We start from the raw sequence: 23,520 nt of genomic DNA on the forward strand, positions 1-23,520 counted from the left end.
GAAATTCTACCACTTGAAGCAACGTGTATGGACCTGGAGAATATTATACTTACTGAAGTAAGTCAGACAGAGAAAGACAAACACTATGATATCACTTGTATGTGGAATCTAACAAATAATACAAATGAATGTATATGCAAAACAGAAATAGACTCACAGGCATAGGAAACAAACTTGTGGTTACCAAAGAGGAGAGGCATGGAAGAAGGGACAAATTAAGGGTATGGGATTAACAGATACAAACTACTATATATAAAATAGTTAAGCAAAAAGGATATACTCTATAGCACAGGGAATTATACCCATTATCTTATAACAACCTATAATGGCATATAATCTTCAAAAATACTGAATCACTATGCTGTACACTTGAACTAACATAATATTGTAAGTCAACTATACTTCAATAAAAACAAAAGCAAAATAAAATGTACAGCTTAAAAGGATAATTTTAATACTTATTTTAAAGTTCCAAATATATTAACTTTATAAAGATATCAGCTATCTTTATTAATACTCAATTGTTTCTTTTCATATGTTTTATTTAGTGGAAATAAGATTACCCATCTTTTATAATTACATTTCCATTACCTGGTTCTTATTGTCACAAAATATTTAGTACCCTTTTTATATACTTACTGGATAATGAGATTCTATAATTCTCTCAAGAAAAGTGAATGATATACTGAAGGTACAGAAATTATTCTATTAGTCAATTATTCACATATATTTTAGAACTTCAAAGGAAGGAGCATTTTTCAAAAGTAGAAGTGATGACTTATATATGATTTATAGCAATTAGCAATAATAATTCAGTAATAAATAATCTGAAGCATCACTGGTTCTCAATTTTCTTGCCTTATTTAAATGATTTACTATATTTTTGTACCTTTTATCTCCTTTAAGGTATGTATATGGCTTGATTAGATTTTTTTAAAAAGGAATATGGGGCATTATTTGTGAAAACGAAGGTCTATTCTGTTTTCCTCAGGGCTCTCTTTTAAACCATCAAAGTCCAAATAACTTGTGTAGTATTAACAAATACTCTTTCAGGGTTTGGAAAAATGTTTAAATTTCTAAGTGTGTCTAATGTTTAAGGTGGGTCTGGGGACAGGGACATCTGTCTATAAAATAAGTTATTCTAGAAAAATACAGAACATATTACACATCACTCCCCTCCCACAGATCAGCTGCTGCTTGGGAACTCAGAAGTAAAAAGAAATATACGTAAATAGATGTAATTTAGGTTAACAACTTTGGTTTCTTGGTTTAACAGAATCTACTCCAGTTAAAATCCTATTTCTCATTAACCTTACAGGAAAATAATCAGGTTTCACACAATATAAACTTAACTTGTGTAAAATTCACAGCTTTGGTGAAACAGGTCATGAAGAGTATTCATACTAAAAACAACATGTAAGAAACACAGACTGCTGTATATGTCAAGAGTTTTGGGGAGGAGAGCAATTATTGCATGTCATGGATTTTTATGAAATACTAGGTATTTTTCCACCTGTGTTGTGTTTACTGCAGCTGAATCCACAGCCTCTCCTTTATGATGTCACATCAGAGTGCCATGCTTCACATTTTCTTCTTTTTAATGGGAAAGACTCTGACGACGTCTCTTCTTTCTGAGTAAAGATGACTATAGGTAAAATACATACCTGATGTGGAGAAAGAAATGGCAAAAATTAAGACTGATTAACCATCTCTGTGGAAAGAACCATGGTTTTGAAATACAGAGTGCTGCCTGGAGTCCAGGGAGAAGGCACTTGCAAAGGAAACTCAAAGAAGGAATACTTAAAGAGTGTCCAGATTTTCTGCAGAAGGAGAAGTAAAGAAAACTCCTCCACCTTACTGTTCTGTTTATTGCAAGGAAGGAACTTTTCTTTAGCTCTCTCCACTTCCCCTAAAGTTTTACATTTGTCTTCTCTTTTATGTGTTGTTCTTACATACCTGATAGTTGTTATCTTCTAGAGGTAATAATTACCTTAAGGACTTGTGAAGGACTTGTGAAGGTTAGAGCTGGAGAAACTAAAATTTAACAACAGAAGTCTGTTTCCCAATTTTCTGGACAAATTAATTAATTGATTAGATTTTCTCAACTGTAAGTTTTTGTCCTATGTATTTTTCTTGAGCCTTTAGCACCTACTCCCACTTGCCTGCTAGAAAATGCTAGCACATAAGGGCAAGCAAACAGGAAACAAAACAGATATAAATGGGAAATCCAGAAATAGCCAAGTTCACTTAGTTTGACATCTAGATTTTCTTTGTAGATGCTTGTGTTTGTGGTGAAAACTTTTATATTTCATAGACAAAGCAGTTACATTTTCTGCTAGTAAAACTGTTTTTGTTCATACACTGCAAACAGTGATATATTTGATCTCATGATGACCTGCAAAAAGCATTATAACTTCTAAATATTTTACTAACAAGGTCTAGTTCGTCATGTCAGCCTTCTTTTTCCATCTCTCCCATGTTTACAGACCTTTCTACTAAGGTAGATGGCAGCACAAACCAAAAAGCACAGAAAGAATGCAAAAACAAAACAAAACAGAAAAGCCACTTACCTATAAAGAGCATCATGAGATATATTTTCAGCACATATGGGAAATAGATGGATAAGTCAAAGGGCAGCTTTGTGGAGTAAGTGCCAAATGATTCAAAATAAGGCAGTGACTGATAGATGGCAAATGCTGTTTAAAGAAAAAAGGAATCATGAAGGTTTCCCTCCTTAACTTGCTACAGAGATGTGTATATATGTATGCATAGTTGAAGGATATTCTGAATTTGATAACGACCATTTTGTGATAATTGCTGAATCCTTTTGCCAAAGCTATAGTTTGATATAGAAATCCGCTGATCAGATTGGCAAGGCCATTATAGCAGTGTGATTTGTTGAATTTTGTCCATTTTTTACTTTATTATGCCTACACAAAAATAGTTTACAGTGTTTCTTTTTTTTACTGAGGTATAGTTGATGTACAATATAAGCTTCCAGTGTACAACAGAGTGATTCACAATTTTTAAAGGCTATACTCCATTTATAGTTAATATAAAATATCGGCTATATTCCCTGTGCTGTATAATATATCCTTGCAGCTTATTTATTTTATACATAGTAGTTCGTACCAAAAATTGTATCTCAAAATACCTGTCCTCTTAGCCACAAGTAGGGGTTACAGACGAATGAACATGGAAAATGCTTCATCTATTCTCCTCTTGGAGTTTCATAACACGCATTGGTATAGCAGAGATTCTGTCAAGTTCTGCAATAAAGAAACTGGTTTCACCCATTTCCTCAGCTTAACTGGTCTTGGAATAGCTCTTTCTTCCTCCCCATCCCAGCAGTACTTAATAAAAATTCTGAGGAATCATGTGAGAAATGCTGGCCTAAATTATTTTGAGGGAGGAGGCTCATGTCAAATAAAAAGAGATGGACATTCTATGAAATTGTGTCCCATGTATAGACTTTGTATAACATTTCATGGAATAAAATGATAATGTACTATGGTTATATAAGATGTTCTCATCAGGGTAACTGAGCGAAGGTACATGGAAACAATGCACTGTTTTTGCAACTTATTGTGAGTCTAAAATTATTATTTTTTAATTTCTTTTTTTAAAAAGACAGAGGAAAACTCAGGCACCCACAGCTGTTAGAACCAGACAGTGGAATCGGCACAGAGTCTGCAACTGACACTAAAGCATGCCATCTAAGATTTCCATGGGCAGCACCTAAGTCTCTGGCATTTTATTAGTATAGTTGATTTGATTATGAATATGAACTTGGTTTTTGTCTTATATTATCAGATGGGAAACTATAGTTATTAAAAGATATTAGAATTATCAAAAGTCAAGCAGGTTTTCTTAACTACATGTTTTTATACTTTGGGACATTTGAAATATATAGAAATATATAAAGATAAAATTACTACGCTCTACCACCCAGAATTAATCATTATTGATATTTTGTTATATGTGCTTTCAAAATTTTTCTGGATAGACTTTGTTTTTTAATTGCAAGAATAAGTTTATGAAACTAATTTTAATAAAAGAATATGCATTTTATGGCAACTATATATAAACATGGCTTTCCTAAGAAAGGAGAATGTTTACAATTATGGAATAAAAAGAAAAGTTTCCTATATATTTATTCATCCCTATTTTTAGGAAAATATTAGTCATATTGCTACTTTATTCCTTTATATATTCTTTATAGTAGTTTTCATATTATCTAACAAATGAATGTACTTAATAAATAAATGTTTCAATGAGAGATGGATTTTGTTCTCAAATAAATGGCCAATCCATTTTTTATGGTTTTCAAGAAGATTACTCCCTAGATTCTTTTGGCATAGTCTATTTGGAAACAAAACAGATTTTAAAATTATGTCTAACGTGATTTACTATAATATAACCTCCTTTTCTCTGCTCACTGGTAGATAGACAACGTGTGGTTATATCATATATACTTTATAATTACTGCCAACATCACCATCATTTTATGTTAAATATTTCTGTATGTTTTCCCTTAGTTACTTAACATGTGCCCTCTTAATTTCTTTATGCCTTTGGTTTTCAAAAACTTTTATCATGTCTGTTTCAGAGTTCCCTACCAGTCTGCTAAATCCATTACAGAGGGAAGCATATACTCCCCAAATATCCTCAAGCTCTTTGCAAACTGATGCTTTTAATTATTTGAGTTTAAGCTTTAGGTTTACATTTAGGCTAAGTAATTAGCCTACTTCACATTGTATTTAATAATTCATTGTTTATTGAGCATGTATATTGGGTGCATAAGACAAAGGAAGAAAGAAACAAAGACAACCCCAGATCCCCATGGAGCTTAGAGGCTAGACAAGGAAATAGACATTAATCAAAGAATCACACAAATGTCTAATTACAACTAAGATAGGTCTTACAAAAGAGATTCATTGGGGGAATTAATGTTGATGAGGAAATTGAGGAACGCTTCCCTGAGAAACCAATGACTCATCTAAAGGTAGAGTTAACTGTTACTGGCAGAGAGTAGGCAGCATGGTAGACGGTAAGTGGGAAGGCTAGTCCAGCCAAGGGGGAACTGAATTTCTATGCATTACAAATAATCACTGAGTCACTAAATGTTAAATCCCCTTTGGATGAGTAAACAGACTTAGAGAGGTTAAATGATTTACCCAAACTCAGCAAGTTAATGAAGTTAAAGGCCCTCAGATGTCCTCATTCCTCATCCAATATTTTGTCTACTGTGCAGAGCTGCTTCCCCCTTAACTTGACATTTTAATGTTTTGCTTCTTTGCATCAAGGGAAGTATGCCAGGAAAGATAACACCTAGTCAGCTGAACAGTAGCAAAAATAGTAACTTAATCATCAAAAAGTTTTGTGAATCATCATAATAGGATTGCTTTTGCCAGTAAGCAATACAGAAAACTCACTCTTTTCTTACCTTCAGCAATAACACACAAAGGATAAATTGGCATCCATAGTGTTTGACTGAGCCATGTCAAGACAGCATAGGATATTCCAATGACTGATAACATGCTGTAAGTGTACCTGAAAGGAGACAAGTTTGCTCATAAACATCATTTGCTGCTGATGTCTGGGAAATAGGAGAATACCTTACTGTGTAATTGAATACACAGATAAAACTGGAGAGTATGCAAATTCCTTACTTTATTTCCTGTAATGTAAGCAGGAGAAGAGGTAAATAATGGAGAGAGAGGAACCGTGTCAGTCTGGCTTGTCTTATGGGGTGGATCACGGATAATTATAGAGGGAAGAGAGTAAAATGTAAATCTTATCCCCCAGCAAATTACAGTTACAAGTTTCCTCAAATAGTGACTTCAATTTCACTCAGAAGCCAAGCCCATTTTATGCACAGGCTAAGTTTTTAAGACAGACAGACTTGTAAATATCTAGGTAATGAATTTTAAAAATAAAAAAAATATGTGCCATCTTGTGTGAATAATTAAAGAACTGGCCTTAGGAGCTTGTTTTGGGTACAGGAGTTGGTTTTAAACCTGCCTTTATGATGTAATAGATGAAGTAATCAAAATCTTTTCATTTCTCAAGCTTAAGCATACATCAGCATCACTCAGAGGGCTTGCTAAAGCACAAATTGTTAGGCCCTATCTCCAGAGTGTCTGATTCAGTGGACCTGAGAATCTGTATTACAAACAAGTTCCAGGTGACGCTGATGCCACTGGTCCAGGGACCATACTTAGAACTACTGGAATAGGCAGTGCATACATATGGCAAAACAAAATTCAAAACCTTGAAAACATGAATGCAGAAAAGTAAATCTTTCTCTCATTCCAGGACCCTAATTCCACTCCTCAGAGGCAATGACCAATGCCAATTTCTCATATATTCTTTCCAAAATATTTTTGCATATACTTACCTATGTGTATATATACTATATATAATATACATCAGCAGTGCAAGCACTCACCAAACATAGCATGTTATCAAACTTTTTGTTCTTTACCAATATAAGGGAAAAATGGTATCTCACTGCTTTGATTTATTTCTATTACAAGAGTAGGTAAGAATCTTTTCATATGTTTAAAAATGACTTCTGATGAAGTCCAATGTATCTCTTTTTGTTGTTGCTTGTGTTTTTGGTATTAAATCTAAAAATCCATTGTCAAACCCAAGATCAAAAACATTTACCCCTATGTTTTCTTCTAAGAGTTTTATAGTTCTATCTCTTCCATTTAGATTTTCGAACCATTGAGTTAACTTTTGTATGGTGCAAAGTAAAGGACCAAATTCATTCCTTTGCATGTGGATATCCAGCTGTCCCAGCACCGTTTGACCAAAAGACTATTTTTCCCCATTGAACGACCTTGGCATCCTGTCGAAAATCAATTGACCATAAATTTGAGAGTTCATCTCCGGACTGTCAATTCTATTCCACAATATATCCTTATGTCCATTATCACACTCTTGATGTGTGCAACTCTGGTTGCTTTGTAGTAAGTTCTGAAATTGGGAAGTGTGAATCTTCCAACTATGTTCTTTTTTGAGATTGTTTTGGCTACTCTGGGTTCCTTGGGTTTCCATATGAGTTTTAGGATCGGCTTCTCAACTCCTGCAAAGAAGCCAGCTGGGATTCTGATAGGTATTGCATTGAATCTGTAGATCAACTTGAGGAGTGTTCCATCTTAAAAACATTGTCTTCAACCCATAAACACGGAATATCTTTCCACTTATTTAGATCTTCTTTAATTTCTCTGCACAGTATTTTATAGTTTTTAGTGTACAAGTTCTGCCCATCTTTTGTTAAATTTATGTCTAAGTACTTTATTTTTTGATGTTTTGTTTTCTTAATTTTATTTTAGGATAGGCCATTGCAAATGTGTAGAATACAATTAATTTTTGTACAGCTGACCCTTGAACAACACAGGTTTGAACTAAGTGGGTCCACTTATACGCAGATTTTTTTCAATAGTAAATACTACAGTACTACACTATCTGGGGTTGGCTGAATCCAGAGGCAGAACCTAAGATACAGAGGAACCCTGTATACAAGGGGCCAACTATAAGTTATATGTGGATTTTCAACTGTGCGGAGGGTCAGCACCCCAACCCTTATGTTGTTCAAGGGTCAACTGTGTATTAATTTTGTATTCTACAACTTTGCTGAACTAGCTTATTCTAATATTTTTTAGTCAATTCCTTATGATTTTTTATATACAAGATCATGTCATCTGCCAGTAGAGATAATTTTACTCCTTCCTTTCCAATGTGGATGCTTTTACATCATTTTCTTGCCTAACTGCCGTGCCTAGAACTTCCAGTACAATGTTGAATAGAAGAGGCAAGAGTAGACATTGTTGTCTTATTCCTATCTTTGGAAGAAAGATCAGTCTTTCATATTAACCATTATGTTAGCTGTGGAGTTTTCACAGATGCTTTTATCAGGTTGAGGAAGTTGCTTTTCAAAAAGTCATTCTATCGTAAATTGGGAAGATAATTCTGCCCCCATTTTACAGAGAAAAAAATGAGTTTTAAAAAGGTTCAGTACTTAGGAATTTCACTCCTAAGAGAAATGAAAACATATGTGCACACAAAAGCTTGTACATGGATGTTCACAGCAGCATTCCTCCTGACCAAAAAGTAGAAACAACCCAAATGTCCATCAACTGATAAATGAATAAATAAAAATTGGTATATCAATATAATGGAATATTATTCAGCCATAAAAAGAAATAAAATACTGATACCTGTTAAAACATGGACGAACCTTGAAAACGTTATGCTAAGTGAAAGAACCCAGTCACAAAAGGTGCATATTATATGATTCCATTTATATGGAATGTCCAGAATAGGCAAATCCATACAGACAGTATGGTAGTGGCTGCCAGGGCTGGAAGGAAAAGGGAATTGGGTGCGACTGCTAATGGATTTGGGGCTTCTTTTGGGGGTGATGAAAATGTTCTCAAATTAGATAGTGGTGATGTCTTTACACATGTCTTTGAATACACTAAAATCGACAAATTTTATACTTTAAAAGGGTGAATATTAAGGTTCATGAATTATCGCACTGCTGTTATTTTTAAGGTTGTGTGATTTGCCCAAGATCACATAGCAGTGGAGGTGAGGTTCATACTGAGATCTTCCACTTCTATGTCCAAAATTCTTTCCATCACATCACGATACCACTCTCAATGCCAAAACCACTTTGTTCTCTAATGGGTCTACTGAGCTTATCTGAGACTGAATCGACACTGAAAGAGTTGGGCATACCAGAGAATGAAACATCAGAAAGCCACAGTCCCAAATGAGGCTCCATGTCTCATAAACAGAAAGTCATGGGCTACAAAACTCCCTGAAGTTTGCCCCAAGTCCACAAATCTTTCAGTTAAAAGTGAGAAATAACTAAGTTATATATAACAAAGAATTACAGTCACTTTAATTCAACAAAATATTTCATTAAATTCATTCTACTTAGAATATCTTAACTCAGCCAAGTTATTGACAATATAATAAAGAATTTATATAACCTCAGCTAAAATGCTAGGGTTCTTTTGTTACCCATCCACATCCAGACCTTTCAAGCAGGAGGGACGGTTCTCATTTGTGAGAGCTTGATGTAGCAGTTAGGAGCCTCTCCAAAGTGAGCCACTGAGCAAAGGGCTCAGCAATTTTACACCATTGCTGGTAGAGATAACACACAAAGTTTTAGAATTAGAAGGAAACATAACACCATCGGGAGCAAGGGTTCTTAACCTGAGGTCCAAGGATTCCCAGTGAGTCCATGAAAGAACTTCAGTTATTTGAACCCGCTGGAATTGTATACAAATATGTTTGTGGAGGTGTGTTTTTTCCCCAGAGAGATAAGGCCCTATATTTATAATATTCTTGAATTCCAAGAAACCAACTTTGTAAATTGTGACTATGATAGAATAAAAATCTTGCTTTGCTTATTAAAGTAACACATACCAGAGCAATTGCAAAGAACGCCTTTCATTAGCAACAGCTGCGAGGTTTATTCCAAATTGGTGTACGCCAAGTCTTCTGCTGGGAACCTGATGCAATGATTTGCTCTTGATACCATGGTAGGTTTCCATTATCTTTGATATGCCCATTATGGAAAGCACTAAAAATACATTTCCATATCAAGATAAAATAATATGAAAAGGGGTTATGTATTTTTCTCTCATTCAGAGTAACCAAATGTAAGCAGCTATTACTGGCTTCACTGTAGAAAGCAATTTGGCTTTGTTTTAAGAGATTATTTTGCCTCCTTACCTAACCATATCCAATAGATTCCAAAAGATGAATAAAACACACACCACATATTTCTCTTGGACTTCCTCTTGACTGGTGATCACCACAAAGAGGATGATTATTCTCTCAGTGAGCTAACAAAGAAAGAGAAAAGTCAAGAATTAGGATCATCTGTTAAGCGGGTAGGTAATTTTCTAATTTTAAAAACCAGAGTTCCTCTTAAAAGTATGCTTTAAGGGCTTCCCTGGGGGCACAGTGGTTGAGCATCTGCCTGCTGATGCAGGGGACATGGGTTCGTGCCCCGGTCCGGGAAGATCCCACATGCCGCGGAGCGGCTAGGCTCGTGAGCCGTGGCCGCTGAGCCTGCATGCCCGGAGCCTGTGCTCCACAACAGGAGAGGCCACAACAGTGAGAGGCCCGTGTACCACCAAAAAAAGAAAAAAAAAAAGTATGCTTTAACTATAAATATATATACTACACAGTTAACATGATCTCTGAGGGAGCAGGGTTACAGATGAATTTCATTTCTTCCTTTTTGTTTTTCTGCATTCTCCAAATTATATGTAATGAATAAAAAGATAACATATTTCATCTGAATCAGGGCATGTCCCTTCTTGTGATACATGCACACATGGTTTTTACTCACTTTGACAAGCTTTTATTGAGTGTCCACTATGTATCAGATGCTAAGACTACATATATAATGAAAGCATGGTCCTTGCTACACAGGGTAGCAATGGTAGGAGAATGTGGGGCAGTAACTGTAACACAGTGTGAATAATGCTGTCATTTAAAGGGCTATATATGGGAGCACAGGGGAGGGAGATACCTGTCTGAGAAAAAGATGCGGAAAAGATTTATGGAGGCAGGCAACATTTCAGTTGGATCTTGAGGAATGGACAGGGGTTTGTCAGGTAGACTGGATAGGAGAATGGGCATCCTAGGCCAAGGGAGCAGCCTGAGCAAAGAGGCAGAGGTGTGAAAACACACAGTGTGCTGGGGAGTAAGGAGAAACCCTGGGGGCTAGAGAGGAGGTGCACAGAAGGGAATCCTAGGAGATAAAATTGAAAATGTGTTGGGGGCTGGGATGTGAAGAGTTTTGAATGACAGGCTGAGAAATTTCCATTTCATCCAACAGGGAAGCCCCTGTAGTTTTGGGGGTTTGGGGGGGTTTGCTTTGTTTTTAGGTTTTTTTGGTGGGGGTGGGTGGGAGGTGGGAGAAAGGGAGAAAGGGGATGCGAAATAATATAATCCTAACCCACATAAGCTAGTGGAAAATGAAAAGAATTCAACAAATTCATATTTTTCCAAGTCAGTAAGCATCTATAAATCATTAAGAATGCACACATTTATGGCTCAGCTCATTACTGATCTCAAAATATACATTCCTCTTTCCAATCTAATGTGCCTTCTTATGCCATATTAATATACTTTGTACACTCTGCGTTTTTTGTTTGTTTTTAATAGAACATTTTACTTTCCTCACAATGGTCGAAGGAAAATATCCATGAGATTGAGGGAGCATGTTAGTGATAAAGGAAGATGAGGGCTGCTTTGTATTTTTCAATAGCTGTCTATTTTTAAAGCGGATCAAGGACTAAAGACTGGGATAATCTATGACTTAGAATCATAGGTTGTTAGTCCTGGAAAATCACCTAGTGCAGAGAAATCCAGGATTTGCCAACATTGCGCCACATGATCAGAAATCCACATGTAGAAGCTGTATCAGCGTGTTTATAACCACATTGGTGAGTCAAGAGGGCCCTTGCTTGGCTAAGGAAATTAGATATGATTCAAACCTTAGTCAATCAATGGAAGCTACCTACATGGCTGTTTTTCTTTAGTCAGTCTTTCTTTACAATGCCCTAGTTTCTTGATTTAACCATATTTATATAACAAATTAGACTTAACTGCAATGATAATTACCGAATGATCCAAGCTTGCTGCTATGACACCCGGCAGCCTTCGGATACAAGATCTTAGCAGCAAACAAGTATTTAGGCACTGCCTAATCCTACATTTGATCAGTGCCTGCTAATTAGGAAAATTATCTAATTTTTGACAAAAATCTCAGGAGATACACACATGAATGCATATACACATATTTCTAATTACATGGCTGACTACTGAAAGAGAGAACATAAGCTACCTTTTGATAAGATGGCTCTCTAAGGGCCCTGCTAGATACTTGTCCAACCCCACCTTTTTACAAATAAGGAAACTGGGAACCAGAGAAATTAAGTGACTTGCCCATACTAGTGGCAGACCTGGAAACATATATATCCCAAGTCTCCTGGTTTCCAGAGCTGCAGGCAATCCCTGATTTCAGGCTGCCCCTCAACTAATGAGTAGGGAGGGAAAACTCTCCTAAAAGAGAGAGACTGGAGCTGCACAAAGAAACTCACGCTGTTTAAAATCATCACATGAGGGACTGTGGCATGTTAGTGATGGTAACCTGACTGCAGAGAAATCAGCAATCAGCATGCCCCCCAAAACACAACCACATATATACAGGAAGGTATGTGAAGGTCCTCCTCCCATACGATGTCAGTCTAATTAATAAATTATCTGATGGTTATTTAAATCTAACTTGACCATTCAATGGTAATACAATGGGAGAATTTAGGGGGCGATATTCTTAAATTGGTAAAAAGCCAATATTTATTAGTTACTTTGTGCCACGTTCCAAACACACGCCATCTCATTTAATCTCCATAACGACCCTAAGAAGTGCTATTGTTATTATCTGCCTTTTACAAAGGACACTGCATTTTACAAAGTGAAAGTGACTTGCCTATAGATATGAAATCAAAGTCTAGACAATGTCATTCTAAATTCCTTGTTCTGAAACACTAAGACATTTTCACCTTTGTTATTTTATAGGCTACACCCTCGCATAATGTCTATGTTATAGTCCATTCTCAAAAAAAGAAAAAAAAAGCCTCTCCTGAAAAGTTAAACCTTAAAACAAGAACTTACTTGATTTTCTAAATCAACACCGAAATAATTTTGAAGAATAGACTTTTAAAATTTATTACTTTTCTTTACATATAATAGTTTGACCAGTTATTTAGAGCTTTACACTTGGGAAAACTTAGCACTTTGTAATTTTAAACAAATCCTATGAGAACATGACAATTACTAATGAATGGTTTTGTAATGTTTAGTGCAACTCAAACAGGCAGAATAAAAGCACAGTAAAAACACTGTAACTTAGGCCAAATTAAACATATTGGTAATGTGGTTAACTCAAAAATTTGGTAACTACAAAATAAAAATATTTTGCATTTTTATGTTCTATTTGGGAATCCTGAACTTCAGATTAAGCAATGACTAAAACTGTTACTTTATAAATGGCATCTAGCAAATTAGTTATAAACTACTGAAGGAGTAAAAAATCATACTTCAACTATAGAGAGAATTTCTACAATCTTAAAAATAAATTAGTTTTAGCCTCAAAGACTATTATATTACTAAAAGGATATCCCAAACTATTTTAAATCCTGTAAACTTTTGTTGAGAAGTTCAGAAACATACCCTTAAATGTTCAAATCACCACATTCTTCTGTAAGACAAAAGCATCTAAATACTATTTATATATTTTTACTTATTCATCAATCAATAGATATTTATTGAGTGCACTATTCTGAATCCCGAGGGGTATAACACCATGAACAAGACCAAGTCCCAACCCTCATGGTGTTTATGTCCTAGTTTGTGAGATAGACACTGTAAACAAATGTAGCATAATAGTTGAGCGTTCAGGAAAACTAGCCCAAATCCATATTTTTGCTCCACCATTTACAATTTATGTGAACGTGGATAAGTTATTTAACTTTTGTGTAAAGTAATTATACTGGAGATAAAAATAAGCATAATTTAATGTAGTGATTAGTATATTTACAGGAAAATACATTTTTCTATACAATCAAGACTATCAGTGAATAAAAAAGTTAATCTCAGCATCTTTAAAATTATACTGTGAATATAGATTTATAACTATCACACTAAAGAACTCCACTGATCAAATGCAAAAAATACCAGAAAAATCGAAAATCTTACGTACAGAGTGAATTGTACGTAATAATTCATATGTACAGAGTGAATAATTCATTCTCAGGAAGCATCAAAGTTTTGGGAATCTCATAGCACAACACTATCTGCAATACAGTTTTATCTCTAACAATATAAACCTGTTCCCAACTTAAAACTGGAGAGAAAATCTATATGACTTTATGGAAAAAAAATAATTAAATCTAGCAATGCAAAGAAGCACCTGCGTCACAGATTAAAAGAAATTAGGGTGAAACTTTGCTGTTTTCCTAAAAGGGTTTATTTTAAGACACTCTCCTTGGGTATATGCTTCATATTTGTTCTTATGAATCTGTGACTGTGAAATCTTTGGAATGATTTTTGACGAGCAGACCCCTGCTTGTCCTTATCAGAAATAGGATGTGATGTCGGTAAAAATAAAAATTGTTCTGGCAATTTGGGCTCACAAATGGAAGTCTGTAGGCACGATAATTTGGGGGTAATAACTCCCAGTGTTTTGATTTATAGATTTAAAAAATTGTGTAAAATGAAGACATGTGCAGCTATGTTTATTGGGATGCAAAGGTAAGTAGGCAGAATTTAGCCGTTATAATTCAGTTATGTATGAAGTCTTTGCATTTCTCAAAAGGTAAAGGAGTAAAGTGGATAACTCTGAGGGTTTCCTAAAGGCACATCAGCCTAATGTCATAATACAAAGGTTAGTTTTGTGGATATTTTCCCTCTCCCTGAGTTGAAACATCCTAAAGCTATATCAATAAAAACCTCTTTCTCAGGCTTCTGCACAAGCGAAGTCAGAAGAAAGCCCTTCAAAATCAATATTTCAGGGTTGGTGGTACTTCCGCTCCATAAAAGCAAGTTGTTTTGATTAAATATACTAAAATAGTTTCCCAATACAACTTTTTTTAAAAAATCAAGCTAATAAAATACGCAAGCTCATTTGGGAGCAAGGCGTTAGAGAGGAGAGATGCCAAGTTTTCACTTATCACTTTTAATTATAGTTATATTCTACTTTTGGACCTTTTTTACTTTCCCATTTTATAAAATTAAAAATACCAAAAGTTTACTTTATTTCCTGATATAATTTTAACTGGCATGTAATTGTTTCCAAAAATGGATGTATATAAACAACTATTTATGTTATCATTTTGCCCTTTTCCTCTAAATTGTACCTTTAAAAAATACATAAACTATACATCTCTGTGTTAACTTATTATAGTCTTATCGTCAATGGGCTCCCCCCACTTTCTTTTACCAATTGTAATATTAGAAAATCAAGTGGCTCTTCCCTAACTGTCAAAATAAAGATGTGTATAAAACATTTAAAAACGTACAGAAGAAAACACAGAAAACAAACATACCCTCCTAAACACACACCACCGTCATTTGATACATGTGATTCTAATTGCTCAACTAGCTAAGAGTTCCTACCTATTTTGGGAATTACTTATCTTGATATTTTGGAAGACCAGTTCCCAAAAAGAGAATTCCGTTGTGACTTAGCAATCTCACAAAGGTAATGTCAAAATAACATCACAAATGAGTAGACATGTTTTTCAACCTACTTGAAAGCAGCTAGACACCATGCATTTTTCCAGATACTATATGCAATCAGCTATGATTACTGTATGAGTAGCTTAGCCACATTCTTAACTAGTTTCTTCACTTAAAAGTGGGGAAACAGGAAAACCAAGAATAATTACACAACTTTAGACTTTCGTTTGGTTATTTTAAAGTTAGGGGCCTCAGAGTCATCTCATAATGAGGGAATTCTTCTAATTATCTGCAGAACTCTAATAAAAGAAGGGGGCAGAAAATGAAACTTTGGACCCGATGCTGTGTTCTTGAAGCTTTTTTACAATACTATGTCCATTCTGAAAACCATAGAAAAGATAGTAAATGAATAAAAGAAACAGAGGACAGGTAGAATCTCAAAGAGATAAAAAGAGGAAGCTAAACATCACAAGAAAAATGAACAATAATCAGCCCAGAATGAGAATGGTAACGGTCTTCACTACTATGATGGTCCCTGATTGCTCCTGACAACAGAAACTTAAAAATCATTTGAGCTCCAACAACAGTAGACTTTGCCACCTCACCTTTAAATAAAAAGTGTCAGTGTATACTTGCCATTATTTTTTAATTACCAAACCAGGATATATTCTGATTACAGTGATCATACTTCCATAAGCCACTACAGTTTCAATTAATAGTGATTAAAATCACACTTAAATATTCTGGAATTTCTAGGACTGCAAGAAATCAGATTTCTAAGTTGTATAATACTTTCTATTTTTGGATAAGTCTACATACTTTTGGAAAGCATAAAATATATGCATATTTTCTAGACATATTCAAGATGCTCTTCTTTCTTACAAATTTAACTGTCCTGCTTCTCACTTGCATTTCCTTCTTTGGAAATAACTAAAATAACACTGCTCTTAACTTTGAAACTGCTGTTTTACCATAAAATTAATATTATCCAATTTAGCCTAATAAAGTACAAAATCCAAAAAAGTATGCCAAAAGAAAACATGACTTAGATTCAGATAAATTTGATCATACTCCAAGCAAAATAATTCCATATGACAGAATACAACTTTCATTTAACGTGGGTTGTTACTTCTGTTCTCTAAAATTAGCATTAGATGATGCTATATGCATCTTAGTTGTTAACAAATAATAAATACCAATAAATCTTTTCCTAAATAATATGCTTCTTCTGGGACATATGTGTACCCCTTTTTATTTTGTAAGGAAATACATTTAAGGCATTTCCATCTAGGTTTTGGCTAGCTGACTACTCTGTTACTAGTTTGTACTCTAAATATTGCCCCAATTTTTATTTTACATTTGATATGTCAACACTGAAAATGTCTTCATCCTAATGAATACTATTTCTCTACTTTTACTGAATAAACAAAAATCTCCCATGAACTTGCAATGCTGAGTTGATAGGCTCCTCAAGTTTATACTCTGATTTCCATCTTTTAAACTTTCATGGTATTTTAAGCAAATTTGAATACAAGGATCTATGCCACTCCTTCAATCAACAAAATTGAAGGTGTATGTTTCTGTTATAAGCACTTTGCTAGGTGCTGGCAATACAATCAGATTCTGGTATTTCAAATATTTTTACAATGCAAATTGGTCATATTTTGTTATCCATTTTTCCAATTTATTTTGCAAACAGTTAATATTATACTCATGTAAATTTTAAACATATGCTCATATAGTCACTTAACCTTTATCTCTCCTTATGGAAAATACCACTTTTTTGTTTTTCTTGCCTTAATTCAGCAATGATTTAGTACACTAAATATCTACCAGTGACTTTCCCACCTTCCTTCAACCTGCCTTTAAAAGGAACAATGGTCATCTAGGGCTAGATACAAATGATACCTAAAATAACAGCAATAGCAACCAGGTATTGTATTCTTTTTTTTTTCTTTTTTAACATCTTTATTGGAGTATAATTGCTTTACAATGGTGTGTTAGTTTCTGCTTTATAACAAAGTAAATCAGTTATACATATACTTATGTCCCCATATCTCTTCCCTCTTGTGTCTCCTTCTCTCCCACCCTCCCTATCCCACCCCTCTAGGTGGTCACAAAGCACCAGCTGATCTCCCTGTGCTATGTGGCTGCTTCCCACTAGCTATCGATTTTACGTTTGGTACTGTATATATGTCCATGCCACTCTCTCACTTTGTCCCAGCTTACCCTTCCCCCTCCCCATAACCTCAAGTCCATAAAGTCTATGTCTTTATTCCCATCTTGCCCCTAGGTTCTTCATCACCTTTTTTTTTTTTTTTAGATTCCATATATATGTGTTAGCATACAGTATTTGTTTTTCTCTCTCTTACTTCACACTGTACGACAGACTCTAGGTCTATCCACCTCACTACAAACAACTCAATTTCATTTCTTTTTGTGGCTGAGTAATATTCCATTGTATATATGTGCCACATCTTCTTTATCCATTCATCTGTTGATGGACACTTAGGTTGCTTCCATGTCCTGGCTATTGTAAATAGAGCTGCGATGAACATTTTGGTACATGACTCTTTTTGAATTATGGTATTCTCAGGGTATATGCCCAGTAGGGGGATTGCTGGGTCATACGGTAGCTCTATTTTTAGTTTTTTAAGGAACCTCTATACTGTTCTCCATGGTGGCTGTATCAATTTACATTCCCACCAACAGTGCAAGAGGGTTCCCTTTTCTCCACACCCTTTCCAGCATTTATTGTTTGTAGATTTTTTTTATTTGTTTGTTTGTAGATTTTTTGATGATGGCCATTCTGACTGGCGTGAAGTGATACCTCATTGTAGTTTTGATTTGCATTTCTCTAATGATTAATGATGTTGAGCATTCTCTCATGTGTTTGTTGGCAATCTGTATATCTCCTTTGGAGAAATGTCTATTTAGGTTTTCTACCCATTTTTGGATTGGCTTGTTATTTTGATATTGAGCTGCATGAGCTTCTTGTAAATTTTGGAGATTAATCCTTTGTCAGTTGCTTCATTTGCAACTATTTTCTCCCATTCTAAGGGCTGTCTTTTCATCTTGTTTATGGTTTCCTTTGCTGTGCAAAAGCTTTCAAGTTTCATTAGGTCCCATGTGTTTATTTTTATTTCCATTTCTCTAAGAGGTGGGTCAAAAAGGATCTTGCTGTGATCTACGTCATAGAGTGTTCTGCCTATGTTTTCCTCTAAGAGTTTGACAGTGTCTGGCCTTACATTTATGTCTTTAATCCATTTTGAGTTTATCTTTGTGTATGGTGTTAGGGAGTGTTCTAATTTCATTCTTTTACACGTAGCTGTCCAGTTTTCCCAGCACCACTTATTGAAGAGGCTGTCTTTTCTCCACTGTATATTTTTGCCTCCTTTATCAAAGATAAGGTGACCATATGTGCATGGGTTTATCTCTGGGCTTTCTATCCTGTTCCATTGATCTATATTTCTGTTTTTTAAGTGTGCAGTGTTTTAGGATGAGGTAAGTTTTTCATGGAATTCTCCTTGTTAGTGATGTGGGTTGCAAATTAGCAAAGGTTGGCTTCTTCACTGCCATAAAGTCAACAGAGGCTATAAATAGAACAAAGTTAAGTATGCGACAAATTCTATAATACAAATAATGCGATTAAAACCTACCTGCAGAAACCTAGGCAGAAGATGGTCTGATTCAATGCCAACATATATGTGCAGCAACTCCAAGAGGGAAATAGATTGGCAAAGTCGCATGACAAGTCCAATTGAATAAAAAGTGTCAACCATTGAATCTGTGTCCAGTGAATTAAAAAGACAGACATGGTAAGTAAAACATAGATCACAACCCAAATCTATAAAGCACTTTGAAATACAGTTGAGACTCCTTATTTCCTTTTTCTCAGTACATGTGAGAAATTTCCTAAATAGATTACTAAATTACAAAGACTATGTAACCAAAGAAAACACTTTATATCATTGTACATTTTAATTGCTCCTCTTCCAGAAAGGATTTAAAACTTGAAAAAGAAGGCTCCATGGCCAAAGCTAAAGCATTTATTCCCCATTTATGAGATTCTAAAGGAATCCCAGCATAAAAGTAAACAGCTAGACTCTAGACTACACCAGTGAAAACAGGCTGGAAGTCAGTTTATTAAAGAAGCTGTGGTGCCCACACCTTGTCCATTGACAGGAAAATGACAGAGATGAGAAAATACTATTTCAGAGAAGATTTATGGAAATGAGATTAATGATGCCATGATATCAAATAACATCTTATGTGTATCTAGCATTTATGGCTCATATATATGTAGTTAGTGCTTTCTGGATTTCTGTGAGTTTTAAACACTGGAACTTGGGCCCACTGCAGAGGGCCCAAAACAAATACTGCATTTGGAGAGAGCTGAAATGGGAGGCAAACAAATGTTCATCTAAATAGGATAAATGTGTTGGTTTAAATTTTAAATTGAAATCCTGCCATGTTAAGAATCTTCTAGGGAAGTCTTTGTTGTTTTCACTCCCTAGTGATCATTCACATGATAATAATTTATCAACCACAAAGGGTGTCTCTTCCCAGCAGCTCTATGAGATAGACATAATTATCATCCCCATTTCACAGATGATTCCTGAGGCATAGACAGTCCATGCTCTTATCCATGGCCCTGCACTTGCTGTAACAGAATTATCAGTCACACGGCTCCTTGAAGGAAGAAAGTAGCAGACGTTACTAGTCCAGGTGCTTGAGTGCTGTTGAGCTACTTAATTTATACATTGATTCAGGAACTGTACTGAACCCCACATAGTTCTTTTCAGCCTGCCTTCCATATGAATGGGTTGTGTTTCTTTAATAATACGTAGCTTTTATAATTATAACGGCAGGATAACAATTAAGAAATAAGTACACTGCTGACTAAGGCACTTTTCCTACTGGAAAGGCCAGGCAGCATAAGAAAGAGTTCATGCCTTGTTACTCATGTTGTGAATGACCTATAATATGCCCTCAAAGCCACAGCTAACTTCCAAGGTCTAGAAGTTATGTTTTTTCCTAAAAATATAAGGGAAGTTTTCCTAAGCCCTGTGTTTTCCTCTGCTTGAGGACTCCCAACACTCATAGTTGAAATTCAAGCCTCAGGCTGTATCTTTGGAGGTTCTTAACAAAGGCAAGAATTTATCTGTAGATTGCAGTAATGAAAAAGCAACATTTATGGTGCCACAGAAGTAGATTAATTTTCTGAGGATACAGAAGTCTGAATTGATGAGCACAGCATGACTTTTCCCAGATATATCCTAGATGTTTGTTTTTAGCTGAAACCAGCAGTTGCTCAAATTGTCAAGTCATGCAACAGTTGTAAACTGTGATGACACTTACCCATGTGGGGATGGAACGTGAAAAGAATGTTATTTTGACAGTCAGAATGTTAAATGACAGTGATTCATTTCTTGGAAAACTGAAATGCATTTAAAATCTTTACTTTTTAGGAAAGTGGAGGAAACTTATGACTTAAACCATTAATGCTAACTCCCATATAGGTGATGAGTCATCTACAAAGTGTGTCATTTTCTTATGGACACACTGCCCTTTAAAGGGATCAAATAGAAGCCTGGGGAATATAAAGTTTGTCTTTCATTTGTTAGTAGTTTCCAGTTATCTGAAACCTGGGGAATAAAAAACAGGAGAAGAATTGGTTAATTCCTGATTTCTCTGCAAAAAATGTTTTACTGGAATTTACAGATTTCCACAACACACACCAAATCTGCTAAGGTTTGGTGCAGAACAAAAAAGGAAGAGTGAAATGGCACCACCCCAACGCCATGTCTATGTTTTCAGGGCAAACGCCTACTCAGGGGGAAGCCACATACCTTTCCCTCATCTTACCTCCCCCCCTCCTCCAAAAAGGTTTTGGTTTTTGCAGTAAGAACAAAGTATGCTTACTGAAAAATATGGTCACTACATTTTAGAGAAGTGAAGGCTATTAGGTGCAGTTCATAGAAGTTAAAAAATTATTATAACCAGGACTAGGTGAAAACGAGGATTGAAAGTTAAAAATCCAAAACTGTTTTGGGCTTTTACCTTTTCCAAATGAAAAGAATCTGACTGTCATATTTGTGAATATCCATGAGTGGCCACAGAACTGGATTAAGTAGTAGATGAAAAGATAGGCATTCTTCCTATACCTACAATAAATACAGGAAAATACTTCATTTAAACATATTAAACACTTCCTTTATAATCACCCTTTCAGCATTATACTCATCTTTTCACTAACTTACTGGCCAATCTGAGCAAGCAAGAGACAACTATTCCATATCAGAGTCTTTTATTTGGTTACCCCTCTAAACCCCATCAGATTTTGAAAGCACACTATCTGTTAAAGTAACCATCCTGAGTTTGTTTAAAGACAAATATGGTTCTATTTCAAAATCCACTTTCATCTTTGATAAACCTCTAACCTTGCTGCTCCCCAAGGAATAAAAGCATTGCAAAGTAGGCTTTGAATATTTTTGAAAAGAAAATATGGATGGAGAGGGGCTGATGTGGTCGATATGTGTCCCTGCTAAGTGCAGAACTTGAACTTGATAACTAGGTTATAGTTACAAGAGGAGAGTAGCAATGGTGGCATTCCCAGGTGGTGGATAATTCAATCATGGGACACACCTGACTTCTGAATGCATTATGTGACTGGGGACAGTGTCTCACCACTGCCTATTATATTTTGCAAGAGCAGATAGCTTCCTTCACCAGACACACAGAGAAAGCAGTTTAGTCACTTGGGCCAGATATGGGAAGTCAAGCTGGCTTTTAAAATGGGTTGCTGGGGAGATGACTAAGAGAAGACTGACAGATACATGTTTGAGGGAGTTAGAGAAAGCACCGTTTGAAGCGTTGCCTCTGGTTCGGAAAAGCGGTGGGAGTGGCCCTGCCCAGGGTAGACAAGATTTTTCTCCTAGTTGGAGACGTGAAACCTCTGGGAAATCAGGCAAATACGTTGGTAAGCAGATACAGTGTAGCTTGATGATTTTACCTGGGCACCCCTACAGATGACTCAAGTACTACTAAATGAGTGGGGAAGAGGAATTCCTCCCTCAAACCTACAGCAGAATCACATGCTGCGTGGGTTAAACTTACACATCCCAGGCTCTACCCTCGTACCACTGGATCAGTTTTTCTGCAACTGGGCCCTGAAATCTACACGTGTGATTGGTGTTTCTGCAGCAAGTAGAGAAAGTCAAGGGAAGGGCTCCAGGTCGGCGGAGGGGGAAGAAAGAAAAAGACGGCAAGAGAGAGCACAAAAGGAAGGGTGGACACGCAGCCCGTCCTTCCCATTTCCATAGCTATAAAATGGGGGAAATAACAGTTACTCTTAGGGTTGTCGAATTAGCTAATACCTGTCCAGAGCCCCACGGAGTGTGGGGCCTAAGTTTGCTCGGGCGCTGGCCGGTGCTCCCCCAGCTCATCAGTATCGGCACCACCCACCGCCCCGTTCCCCACCCTCACCCCCGGCGGCCCCTCCTCCCGTACCCCCTCCTCTCCCTGCTCTGCCGAGCGTCCTACCTGGGCTGCAGCCAGGCGGGCAGCTCCACGGGTCCCATGGGCCGCCGTCTCCAGGCCCTCCACGCCGACCGGGAACGAACACCCGCCAGGAGCGCCGGAGGGGAGGCCGGGCGGCCGGGCGCGGAAGGGCGGGGCCTCTCCTCACGCAGCAATTTACCAAAAGAAAAAAAAGTTCCTGAAGTTCCTGCGGCGGCGGGAGCCAGCTGCACCACCACTGGCACGCCGAGGCGCGGCAGGTGCCCGGGCTGGGCCGGCCTGGCGGGGGCCCTAACACACCCCAGTCCCAAGTAAGGTGCACCAGGCTCCTTACCCGGCTTCCTAATCTTTGTGCTGAGACTCCGTTGCAGCCTCGTAGAAACTAACGGACCCTAACCTCTGACCCCGGAAGCGCGCAGTCAAGCCATCCCAAAGCCTGCTGGGATGCGTGAGCCCCAGGTGCCGCCCCTCATTACCCTCACCTGTGAGAGCGGTTAGGCTAGGACGATTGTGAGCAGGCCTTCGCTAACACTTTTTCAGCCAAGAGGCCTGATTCCTCAGTATCAGACATCCTTGCCCTCTCATTTCTCCTGGGTCCTCACTGATGCTTGCAAATCCTTTTATTCACGTTGTGTTGTTCATCTCCCTATCCTTTGCCCAGCCCTCAGAAACCTCCTGATCACTCAGGCCTATGGCATCACTCTCTCCTTCATGCTCTGG

At 36.6% G+C, this 23,520-nt stretch overlaps 1 protein-coding gene across 3 annotated transcripts; it reads right to left on the minus strand.

Moving 5' to 3' along the window:
- Window positions 1-442: 442 nt before the first annotated feature.
- On the minus strand, window positions 443-23,170 carry HACD4 (3-hydroxyacyl-CoA dehydratase 4). Of its 3 annotated transcripts, none has more exons than XM_082843140.1 (7): window positions 22,825-23,170; window positions 21,343-21,446; window positions 18,939-19,066; window positions 9,757-9,869; window positions 5,447-5,553; window positions 2,571-2,696; window positions 443-1,631 (listed from the first exon to the last, which is right to left on the minus strand). In XM_082843140.1, the coding sequence occupies exons 1-7, from the start codon at window positions 22,860-22,862 to the stop codon at window positions 1,582-1,584; spliced, it is 666 nt and encodes a 221-aa protein (XP_082699266.1). In that variant the 5' UTR covers window positions 22,863-23,170; the 3' UTR covers window positions 443-1,581. The 3 variants fall into 3 exon arrangements, with proteins under 3 accessions (XP_082699266.1, XP_082699265.1, XP_082699267.1); XM_082843139.1 differs by having other exon boundaries at window positions 443-1,664; XM_082843141.1 differs by lacking the exon at window positions 21,343-21,446 and having other exon boundaries at window positions 443-1,664.
- Window positions 23,171-23,520: the final 350 nt, after the last annotated feature.

Source organism: Leucopleurus acutus, assembly GCF_964270905.1.
Source record: "Leucopleurus acutus genome assembly, chromosome: 7".
NCBI lineage: Eukaryota > Metazoa > Chordata > Mammalia > Artiodactyla > Delphinidae > Leucopleurus > Leucopleurus acutus.

Bases quoted from the DNA above. Each gene is read 5' to 3' on its own strand.
- HACD4 (XM_082843139.1), bottom strand. From the start codon at position 22,862: ATGGGACCCGTGGAGCTGCCCGCCTGGCTGCAGCCCAG. The intron at 21,447-22,824 runs GTAGGACGCTCG...TATTTATTGTAG, and splicing joins CCCGCCTGGCTGCAGCCCAG to GTATAGGAAGAATGCCTATC. The intron at 5,554-9,756 runs GTAAGGAGGCAA...GTCTCCTTTCAG, and splicing joins AATCTATTGGATATGGTTAG to GTACACTTACAGCATGTTAT.